This window comes from Asparagus officinalis, chromosome 7 (genome assembly GCF_001876935.1).
Source record: "Asparagus officinalis chromosome 7, Aspof.V1, whole genome shotgun sequence".
Lineage (NCBI taxonomy): Eukaryota > Viridiplantae > Streptophyta > Magnoliopsida > Asparagales > Asparagaceae > Asparagus > Asparagus officinalis.
This window is the reverse complement of record NC_033800.1, coordinates 121,898,406-121,910,694: the sequence shown is the minus strand read 5'-3', so window position 1 is coordinate 121,910,694 and position 12,289 is coordinate 121,898,406. Positions and strand designations below refer to the sequence as shown.

Genomic DNA, 12,289 nt, shown 5'->3' with positions numbered 1-12,289 from the left:
ATCATTTTTTTGTGCGAACCAAAGCGAAACAATCCATTTCTTGGAAAAGATTGGAAAAATCAAAACTTGTGTTTTTGTACATGGAAATGTATTTCCCTATATCAAGGAAACGAACCAAACAGCCCCTGAAGAGAAAAATTAAGAAATCTCTTCCGAATTCTATCTACGAAAAAGAAAGTTCTCTCCTTAAATTTTCCTTGTATCATCTCTACGTTGATGAAGTTTCATGATGATCTTTGGCCTGCAACAAGTAATCAATAATCTGGACTCGAATTATCTTGGGAGGCAAATTTGCGGTAACCCTTACAGATATTGAGACAAATATTATCTTAAAAATAGGGGGAAATTAAGTCCTTCGATTCAGGTGGGGAAACATTAATACTTCCAAGTTCACTATAAACAAACCCAATTCTAACATTAAACTATGGAATCTAAACACTATCGATCCTTAATCCACTTCAAGAGTATATACAAAAGGCGTGCAACATACATGCTTCTTGCTGGGGGTTACACTCCCTTCTTGCTAGGCGTACAACACTTCTCCCCTTTAACATCCTCCTACCCCTACCACGTAAATCTCGGTGCTTTTTTTTTAATTGTGATTGTTCTATCTTATTGATTGGGGTTGGCTTCCGAGTTGCGCATATCGTGGTAGGCGGGGAGACTGAAATTCCCCAACAACAGGGGCGTAATTTGGTCATTGCCACGCCCCCTATTGGGTTCGGATCCTCCGACTTCGGACGAGCGAAAGGATCTGACAGGGTAACTACCCCCTCCCCAGCTAACTACCCCCGCTCCCCAACGTTGCGTGATGTTACCAAGCTGCCAAATGATAAAAGAGTGGTGCATGGAACGCCTGCGATGATGCGACAAGGAGTATGAATTCCACCACCAGCCATCTTTTGATAACTCATTTACCAAAATGAGCTTATTTTACACGCAAGGGATCAAAGCTATCGTGATCGAAACGTGATACAATAGGCATGCAACATTATATGCTTTTGCTGTAGTGTAGATACCCTGATCATATCACCACCAAGTAAACACCGACATCATTTCACCCCTTTCAAAACCTTACCAAAAAAATCAAACATGCATTCCCCTTTCTTCCTTTTATCCTACACCCTTGGAAGACTCTTTCACTCCCATTCAACCAAAAACAAGAAGTGAACAAACCCTAAAACAAAAAGAAAAACCTAGGAAACCGATCGTCTTGTGTTCCTAGAAGGCGTAGACTTCGCGTCCCCAGCACTCTCCGATGTATCCGAGCTACTATTGTCTACACTCTGCCCCTTGTCCGTCGTCCACAACTTACTCAACAGCTTCTTTGGCACCAACCCCTTTGTTTTCTTACTCCGCTCATTCAAACTCTTCACTGACCCAACATCTCCGTTATTAGTGGGCTGCCCGTCCCAATCCTCCTCGGTATTGGCGGCGACGAACTAGAAGCTGCCGTAGACCCACAGCCGCCACCGCGTTGTCTCGGGGAAGGAGAGACGGCGGGGTCTTCTGTGGTGGTGGTGGCAGTGGAGGAGATAGTAGAAGATTGACGGAGCTGCTCGAAGAAGAGGATTTGGACAACTACGCGGAGAGGGAGGCGGTCGTTTTGGATGGCATGCATGCAGGCATCGGGGGTTAGTTTCTTGCAGTCCATTAGGGCGCAGAGTTTCTTCTTCTCAACTTTTGTTACATGCGGGTGCTCCTGAAATTTTCGCATAGTTATCTGAAGATTAACTCTAAATACAAGACCATAAACACAGAAGATTTGTAATATTTCCAGAATATTCAACTATTCTATAAATGAGCATGTTAAAGTTTAAATTTCTTTCTTTGACTCATTTAAGATATTAAATTATAAGGGTGGCGCATCTCCAACAAAACCTCCCTATACTTCTTTTATTCCATGAGACATCCTCAACTTTGGGGCGTAAAAAACCGCCCTGCACTTTCATGGAGGAAACTTTTTAAGTTTAGAGGGTTTTCGTGAGACACCCAAAGTTCCAGGGGGTTTCAGTGGAATAAAAAAACTTAAGAGGCGGTTTTGTGGGAAACACCCCTAAATTTTGGGGGTTTAGTGAATTTTACCCAAATTATAGCCCTCAATTCACAAAAGAGTGTTAAGGTGTTGTGTAGTGGAAAGGAATCTATGACTAACTTAATAGTATCTTGCTATATGTTACTACTAAATAGTTTTACTATACTTTGAAAATGATTACCCTTATCCGAGAAAAAGTTCAGGAGATATCCACCGTATGCAACTCAAAAATAGTGCATTTACACTAGAAGGAGCAAATGTTTTGAGGAACATAAAATTGTCAGTAGCTTACCTTCAGATACATGTCGATGAGCAAATGTTTTGAGGAATGTAAAATTGTGAATAACTTACCTTCAGATACATGTCGATAGCCCGATAGAGTCCATCATGCGCAGGCCTTGAAGAGCTCGATACCATCTCAGCAAGTTCAATAAACTTTAAAAGCGGAAAGTTCGGGTCCTTTGAAACTTCAGCAAGGTAACTATCAACCAAATTAGCCACAGCCATTTTTGAACTAGCTGATACAAAAACCGGGCTCCTAATCTCCTGAAACTCTTCAGACACTTGAGGGCTAGTTTGACCACTTCCACCCTCTTGCATCACAAACACCTCAACTACATTCAAAACTGTATCCACATCATAAATCATATCATCCCCTTCTGAGCTTGGAATTAAAAGATCAGAAACTGAAGCTTCATACAACTGCCTTCCAATTTTCTTCACCAAATCATTCATACACTTCTCTCCCGAATCTACCAATCTCGCAGCTTTCAATAGCTTTAGCAAAAAACTACAAGAGACGGAACCCTTCTCAATAGGCAATAACCAAACAATTGTGTCTAAAATTGTTTGGAACTTCAAGATATCTCCTTGGTTTATAATGCCTTTGCTAAAACCTGGCAGCTTTCTATATGCGTAAGCCTTTAAAGCTTCTCCAATCACATGGGGAGAATTTCTCCCTTTAGTCTTAATAGCCAATATAACCCTCTTATAAGAATCCATATCAAGTTCAGATAGATCCTCAACCCACCAATCTTTCGGGACCAATTGCTCCTTTCTCACCCCATTCCATTGTGAATCAATACCATTTTCTAAGCTAAGCTTTTTTCTATTGTAAGTATAAGACCAATCAACCTCAGAAGAATCAATAGAGGCCTTGGAAGCTATTGAGTCAATACAATGACTAACAACTTTCAAATCTTCAGACCAAGGCAAGAGAGATTTCGTGGTTTGGAGTACTATTATAGAGTCTTTCCAACTTCGAAGAATACTAGAGTTGAGGAAAACTTCGATTTTGTAGATGAGATTTCCTTTTTCGATGGTTTCGTGCATCTCGAGATATTCGGCAGCACAGCGAGCAGGGACCACGTTGTAGGCGTTGAGGGTGACTGTCATGCCATAGCAAAACTTTGCACAAATCTCAAAGGCCACATGGCCACCCGGGATGTCTGGAATGTTTATTTCATCATTAGTTTCTTCGTCAGTAGCTGCCACTAGCTTTTGCAAGTGAGCACTCTTTGACAAAAGAGGAAACTGCAGAATAGTTGAGTAAAAGTATATTCAATAACCCAAAAAGAAAAGACTGAAGAAAATAAATATATTGCACCTTGTCACACTCTAAGTAAGTTGAACATCCACAAATTCAATGATCTACATAGAGCAGAGGATAAAAACTCCGAGTAAGAACGGCACGTACCATTTTTCATGGTATTATCTACCTCAGACATATTTTCTGATATTATACATATTTGGCCATGCTTCAGAACAAACTATTACATCATCTCAGTGTCACAACGTTTGAGGTTTCTCATCATACTTGCAAACGTGCAGGCCTAGTTAATCTATTTTTCAATGATCTTCACTATTATAGTGATAGTCCAATGTGAGTCTTTTCAATAGGCTATTTTAGTTGACACCATGCTTATGGAAATTGGTCAAACTCCTAGTAAAGGAAATTAGCAGTGTGACTTTTAAGAGCAAATGCATAAAGGAGAGAAATTTACAATTAAATCAGGGCAGTTTGCTCATATTTGACTATAGAAAAACCACCCAACATGGACAAGGTGTTATAAATAGCATATGGAAGAAAGAAATCACTGTTTGATTCATTTATATAGCATAGAGCAATGTAGAAACAATATTTGTCGCTTAAGAGCAAAAAAAAAAAAATGTTAGGTTTTGTTTGACTATCAAGAGCCAAAACAAATAATATAAGGATTCATGAAGTCTGATACATGCACCTTTCAGGGTAAAAGGTTACAACTAGAGTTAATAAAATATTAAGTACATGCATGATAAAAGTAAGCAATGTTTCTACCTTGTGCAGATAAAATTTCACCTCTCCCACATTGATAGTGACATCGGTTGCCAACTCAGTTGCTACATACCTGCAAAGGTGAATGTTCAGACACTTTTCAAGAAGCCGATATGTCTTGATATATTCCAAGTAACTCAGGAACACCAGCAAATTTTAATAGAATTGATATACACACACACAGAGTATGAGACACAAGTAATTCATCTCAAATTTGGTTAGTTAGAAAGCCTCTATTGGAGGCAATTTTACTACAGAAAATCAACCATTTTTTAACACAGAAGTATGCTTTCTTTTGCAGTTAGCAATCCACTAATTCATCCCAAAGGCATCATCTATTTTCGATATTTTTTTATTGCAAAGTCTTGATATGTTCCCTATTTTTGATAATTGATGCATCCAACTTCAACTAGGAATATAACATCATCTAGGAGTTTGACCATATACAAGATGATTTTGCATCGGCTATCTCCAAAACATCATTATTTGTTTCATCAAACAATTATCCCAAACGGGGAAACCACGACCACTTGGTGGTACTTTCCTCTTGCCCTTATTTGTTCTTCTATGCATCCAGCTCCCTTGCCAAATTCAGAGAGATACTTAATCTAAATATTCAAGTTATTTTTAATGAGACAAATATAGGTGCTCCTTGTACTGTAGGACAATGAAGATTGTTCTTTGGTTAAGTGAGCTTGACATGCATAATCAATAAGGTAAATTCTCTTGTCCAAATTGGTATATATGGAGAAGGATTTATATACAAAGCTTCCTCTGTTTTCCTTTAGACCAAGATTATTGTACTAGAGATGCATCCTGTGAAATTTCTCTCCAATAATTCACCCTATAAGATTAATGCTTCCTAAATTTCCACTTCCCACTCCCAATCATATACATAGTGATGTTTACCTCAAGCATATCAACACCTTGTGAATTTTTTATGGATCCTTGTGTAATTCCTCTAAACTGGCAAAAACCAACTTGCATTAGACTTCAAAAATATACCAAGATCTCAAATGTGACATGCCATGAGAAAAACATTACTTTCATTGAAAGTAGTATAATTCTTCATTTTATGTGGAATACTTCCGATAGTTTAGAAAGTGAAGATAATATTATCTAGTGCACTATTGAACAGATCTAGCAAACAGAAGTAAAGACTGCCACCATGTTTCCCTCTTTGGCCATCAGTTTGTTACAAAGTGAGTCCAACTGGCAGCGCATAACCTTTAGAAAAGTTAGTAGCCACTGACAAACGAATTCAAACTTTCCGCATTTTCTTTTTATAGTCAAAAAACCCAGTAGTATAATAACATGCAATCAATCTTAGTCCATGTATATCTCAAAAATAAATTACATCCTAATCAGGGGGAAAATTAAATGCAGAGTACATGAAGCATGATGATTTCAACCACAGCTGTGCTTACACCCATCTTAACACTTCTCATAAACAACTATAAAGTAGAGAACCACTATGCAATTTAGAAAGATATGAACTACTAGGTTCACTCATTATAGTAAGAGCAGGATAGTCATAATAATTTTCAAAGGAAAAATGTACTACTCTTTTTGAGTAAGACGGCACATGTCACATGTGAAAAGCATAAGGACCCATGATACCCTGATAATTATTCCTCCTTATTAGGCTCTAACACTGATATCATGAAGGAAAGCAGATCTTGGTCAGTTTGGTTGTTAACTAATTTTAGATTCAGTGTACGAAATCAGGCTGGGGCCAAATGACACCTAACAATTAATATAATATTCATCACATTGAATTCGATGAAAATCCAAGATACAACCAAAATTTAGAGGATCACGTTAACAGTTAAAGACTCTTAAGAACTTATCCTCGGCGTTTAGCATTACCAATGCAAGTGCAGGAATCAAGCTGTTTGTTTAAGAAATAAATGGATAAGACGTGAAGAAGTTTTACCTGATATTGTTCCCATCAGTCTGAAATGAGTCGGGCTTTGATCCAAGCTTCATATACTTCATTGTTGGAGCAAATTTTAGATCCCAAAACACAAAATCTCCTCCTCAGCAAAAATAACCAAGAACTGGGAAAACTCTGAAAGTTGCAAAAGAGTAACTTTCTTTTCTAGAAAAAACAAGAACTAGGATTTGTCAACTTTCAGAAATTGGATTTTTAATTAGGCACAGGAGACAGAAGATACTGGTCCTCTCTTCTTCTCTCTAGATCAGTAAACTATTAGCAATCAACAAGATCAGAGACACTCTACAAGCACTCACTTGTTTCTTAATACTCTCGCTCTCTCTCTGTACTCAGCTGTACACTGTTCTCTCTCTCTCTCTCTCTCTCTCTCTCTCTCTCTCTCTCTCTCTGAAACAGAAAAGAAAGGATTTTGAGATCTAGTGTTAAGAGCTGAGCTAGTTCCCAAGTCCCAAAACTAGAGAATCCACATTCCCCCAGTCTCTCTACTCCCAAGCTTGGAGATCAAATAACCTGCAAAGCCAAAGACAGCATCTTGGAATGCGAGGAGTTCAGCAGTGAAAATTGCAGACAGAGAGCATCTTATATTTTATTCTAAAGGAAAGAGGAGAGCATAAGGAGACCAAAATCAAACAGCTGCAGATGGAATCTTATCAATTTGCTAAAAACCCACATCAAACCAAAGAGAAATTTACAACATATAGGCCATAAATGGCAAAAGAAATAAAAGTGAAAGAACACCCATCAGAAAAAAGCCAGTAAAAATCCAAAATAATGAAAACTCATCACAGGAAATGATTCAAACGGAGAAAATGAAGAAACCCACATCAGAAACCCACTATCAAAAAGCAAAGAAAACCCATCAACTGACAAATCTAAGAAAAATAGATGAGTTTTAGAACAAACCCACATGATGAAAAAAGGTGATTGCAATCTTAATTTACCTCAGTCTCTCTTTCCCCTTGAATCCACAGTAGAAATCTGAAGGATAAGTGAGCGGAAAAGAGAAAAAGAGCTCTCAAGTCCAATCTTCACTAATAAATGCCAAAGGCCAACAAGAAGAAGAAACACATCTCTTTCTCTCTCCGTAACCGGAGGAAATTGTTTATATACAAGAGCTTTACTCTCTCTTTCTCGCTATAATAATTTTTTTTACTTGCTCTGTTTTTTTCTTGTTTCTTTTTCCCTGCTTCATGTGATTTGTACATATATCGTTGGATTTTCTCCGGAATTATATAATGACAATAATACCCCTCCATAATTGGATGAATTTTCTGAAATACCACCGTGGATGCCATAAAACGACCCTCGAGTTTGGACGCATCTTGTTTAGCGCGACCTTTTACATGTCACCCTCTAATAACTGGTGTCTAGTTAATTGTTTGATTGCGTTAACTTTTCGAAGTTATTATCACATATGACTTGTGAATTTGCAGACTTTGACCCGCGAATTATTAGTAAGTAACAAAATTTGCGGCTGTATAATGAAATTCTTTGATTTTTTTCTGTTAAAATAACAGCGAGAGCATAATCTAGTGGTGTTTGAGTTGACAGAAAACGGAGATAAATAAGCAAATACTACAATCAAAAATTCCATTTTCAATATTTGGTTGTCAATTGTTTATGTCAGAATGTTAATTGCATAGGTGGACGGATATTTGGAAGCATTTAGGGTCTCTTAATCTTCTTTGATGACTGATTAACCAGAAGGAAGCAGATTCCTACATGAGTAATACTCATTAGAAAGCTAGAGGAAATTTCCCCATATGTGCCATCTGACGTTCAGGTCAGTAATAGATTAAGCAAGCTTGCATAACGCAAAATCTAGTATTAGGGTTTTATTTATGTACCTTGGTAAAGTGGTGTTGTCCACTATTTGCAGACAATTTGTGTGGGCACATTGGTAATTCGATTCGGTGGGTGCAGCCTGTCAGTCAGACTACCCTTTCCACATATAGACGATCGGTTCTTTGCGTTTAATGCAATAGTGATAGAATGACAGAAATGCTGGTATTGTCCGAGGAAGCATTATGACTTTGGTTTGAGAAGTCATAATGACTCTAGCCATGCTTTAAATGCGAAGGTGACTAGGTGGCGAAGCCGATAGGTTATGTCGTTGTTCGAGACATTCCCTAGTGAAGTCCGAATAGAAGATGCCTTTTGTCTCGGACTTAGATTCATTTAGCATGTCCTAGCTTGAGGACGTCTTTCATCTCGGACTCGAACTACTAGAAAAAATGGCGGCGCTCTCACCCAGGTCGACCTTTCAGATTATAGGACTCAGCCAATAAATTATGACATATGGCCAGATCACAAGAGCTCATTAGACTTAGTAATTCTCAGGATACAACACCTAAGTGTTTTTCCTATATTTAGTTAGTTTTCTGTATTCAGTTTAGTCCTACATTGGTTAGAGTCAAATTATTTGTAATCCTAATACTATTAATAAGACTTGAGAGGAGAGGGACAAATCATCCTCTCAGATTAACCAAATGACATGGTATCAGAGCCTAACATATAAAAGGAGTTCTCCATCAATCCTGGCCCTCCATCTAAAATCCATCAATTCTAGCCCACCATCTGAAATCCCTCTCTCTCTTTCCATCCCTTCTTTCCATCATAAACAGAAACCATAACCCTAGCCATAGTCTCCTAACTCTATCTAACACGTCAAACCACATTATCGTCAGAGCAACACTCAAATCCTTTGCTGGAGTTGCCCTCAAATCCTCCCCGCCACGTCACTTGCCATCACTTTCAAGTTCTCCTAGATACGCTGCCCTGATGTAAGCAGCCATCGTTGTCTCACCTTCTCACATCCACACCACCTAAAGTAGAAGATGTCACTACCGCTCTCCCTTACAACCGTCAATGTAGCCCCTGACGACCTAATCCTAGGATTGAACCCACAAAACCCTAACATGTCATTCTAATCTCCAAAAAACCTATTTCCCATTGGTATTATTATTGGATATGCTTGTAATTAGTTGGTTAGGATTGTTCATTACATGTGCTAGTTTTCATTACTAATTGATATGGTTAGTATTCGTTGGAGTTTGTTGGAGGTCGAATTGTTGGACTAGTTGACTGAGGACTGGACAATTGATAATGCAATACTTCTTGGACATATCATAAACACAATGGAGCCATGGATTGGGCATACTTAGACCGATTGTATTCAAGATCAAGACATGTGAATAGAGCTTATGATCTCATTCAGGAGATCCTTTGCATGACATAGGAGGAACCGATATTGGATGGGCATTATATAGAGTTTAATCAACTAGCTAAGGAGCTTTGAAAGATTTTTCCTATTACATCAGATGTGAAACAGATGTAAGATTAGTGGGATTAGTTGATGGTATTGATCTTTTTAGGACTCTATATCCTATTTAGTATTCAGTACGACCATAGTTATTAAGCAGTACAACATTCTCACTTGCAGAGACTTATCACTTCCTCAGATGCCTGACTCCTACTATCTCATCCACACCTTCGGTTACCTCATTTGATCGATCTACCTTAGTATCCTAGGGAAGACAGATAGGAGGCATGGAGGTACTCTCTTGGACTATGGCAATGGTCATTTTGGTGAGCGCGGACATCGGGGACGATTTGGAGTACGTGGAGGATGATGACATAGTTCATGAGGAGTCATTAGAGATTATTCCTCTATTAACGGTCATTGCTGCAAGGAGTCGGGCCATAAGAAGTTCAATTATTCTCAGTTACAGGACAAACAACATCAGAATACGCAGGTAGCTGCCACGAGAGTATCTAGATGATTAGACTGGTCACGACTTGAGCAGTTTCGGCTATAGCTATTCTAGTAGTTTAAAAAGACGTTGTACCCCCCCCCAATACACCCACAGCTGGCCGATTAGGTAACTCTATTGTTTTTCTTACATCGTTATCATCTCGTATTTGGGTTTTAGATTTAGGGTTGACTAACCACATGAGGGGAACCGAAGTATACTATCCTCTTGCATACCTACAACTTTATTTTTCATGTAGTTCTGACTGTTTCAATACATCTGTAGAAGGAATATGCTTTACTGATATTGACATTTTCCCTTTTCATTTGTGATATATCTTCCTTTCTTTTTATTTAATCTCTTGTATTTTAGTATATTAAAGCATTAAATTGTATTTCCTACAAATTGTATTTTCAGGCACTTATTATGAGAACGACGATTGGCACAGCACATGAGTGCATGGTTCATATGAACTGGACCTTACTTTAGACCAAGCTACGTATATCGGCTCTATATTAGTTTTCCCATCAACATTGTCGGTTTGATCACCCTCTCCTTTCTGCTCTAAAAACTCAGATTTGAGTAGAATGTTAAGTCTTAGAATTGTGAGTCATGTCAACTAAGAAAACATCAAGGAGTGTCTTACCCTAGTCAAGTTAATAAATGGGTCATTAACCTGTTTGATTTAGTGCGTTCAGATATATAAGGTCATTATTCTGTTTTGTCAAAATTTTGTTTTAGATATTTCATTAGTTTTGTGGTTGATTATTTTCACATGACATTGGTCTATTTATTGAAAACTCATTTTGAGGTACTTTCTATTTTTAGAGTTTCAAAGTTTTTTGTGTTGAAATTAAAAATCAATTTCATGCTTCCATTAAAATTATAAGGATAGACAATGATAAAAAAATGTTTTGATAAATCATTAACAATTTTTTTTAGAAGAAAATGGAATTTTATATCGCTTGTGTTTACACACATCATCAAAGAGTAGTTGAGCATAAAAATAGACATTGCTAGAAATTGCTCGAACATTGTTGTTTCATCAAGAGGTTACAAAATATTTTTGTGGTGATGATGTCTTGACTACATGTTAGCTAATTAATAGATTGTCATCATCTGTCTTACATAACAACACCCCTGTATCTCGTTTCGATAGTGAGCCTTTTCCTTTACCCTCTAAGATCTTTGATTCTCTATGCTTCATTCACAATCATAGTCCTTAAAAGACAAAATTAGATTCAAAATCCCTTCAGGGGATCTTGTTAGGTCCTTTATTTTGATGATGATTTACAAACACCATTATTGATGCTAATTGTTTATTGAGCTATATTATAGATTATAATTCATTAGCACCATATATAGAGGATTGGATGGAATATGAGCTACAACGTCAATATCTAAAGGAGGTGGAGGCATAGTAATGAAGCAATGTTTATCAATAACACTATATGCTTTAAAAAGCTCCATCAACTCTAAAGCAATATCAAGACTCAAGAATGTATTTATATGTGAGAGATATTTGCTATTTTATTTTCTCTCTAGTACTTAAATATAGGTAAGTAGTTGTAGATTTCATTTGAAGCTATTTGAGATATCACACACACTTGCACTATTTCAAAACTCGTATTTTAGTACTTTTGTTAAAATGATGATTTTAATAAATAAAAGGACCTTTTTGCAAAATTTCTTTTCAAACAAGTTTTTCAAAATGTTTATAAACTATTCCCAAAGTTTTATATTTTTTAGAATTTATTTGATAATTTTTAATAAGGCTCAAAGTTGAAATTTTTTGTGTACATGTTTATGAGTCGACTCATAAACAGTATTGAGTCAACTCACAAACTGCTGCGTAGTTTCCAATTGTTTCTGATGAGTCGACTCACAACATCATGAGTCGACCATCAGGTTGAGTCGACTCATACCTGTCATAAGTCGACTCATAAACTGTGTTGGAAAATGTGTTTTGTTTCTGCTCAGTCGACTCATGACTTCATGAGTCGACCTATGCATGATGAGTCGACTCATGAATTTTATGAGTCGGTCCATAAGTTGGTTTTTAGCCTGTAATGGCTACTTATGAGTCGACTCATGAACAGTACTGAGTCGACTTATAACACTGCAATAGCTATTTTTGTACAGAATCAGAAATCCCGTTTTTGGGGGGTTTTGTCTGATTCTTTGGGGTTTTGGCTGCTGTTTTCTTTCCTTATAAATACCCAACAACCCCA

At 37.4% G+C, this 12,289-nt stretch overlaps 1 protein-coding gene across 1 annotated transcript; it reads right to left on the bottom strand.

Moving 5' to 3' along the window:
- LOC109848102 (BTB/POZ domain-containing protein NPY2-like) lies at window positions 914-7,468 on the bottom strand. The gene is given in 6 exon segments (XM_020417423.1): window positions 914-1,436; window positions 1,439-1,702; window positions 2,387-3,568; window positions 4,353-4,422; window positions 6,286-6,816; window positions 7,248-7,468. Coding segments are annotated over 5 exon segments (1,818 nt in total). The 5' UTR covers window positions 6,348-6,816; window positions 7,248-7,468; the 3' UTR covers window positions 914-1,196.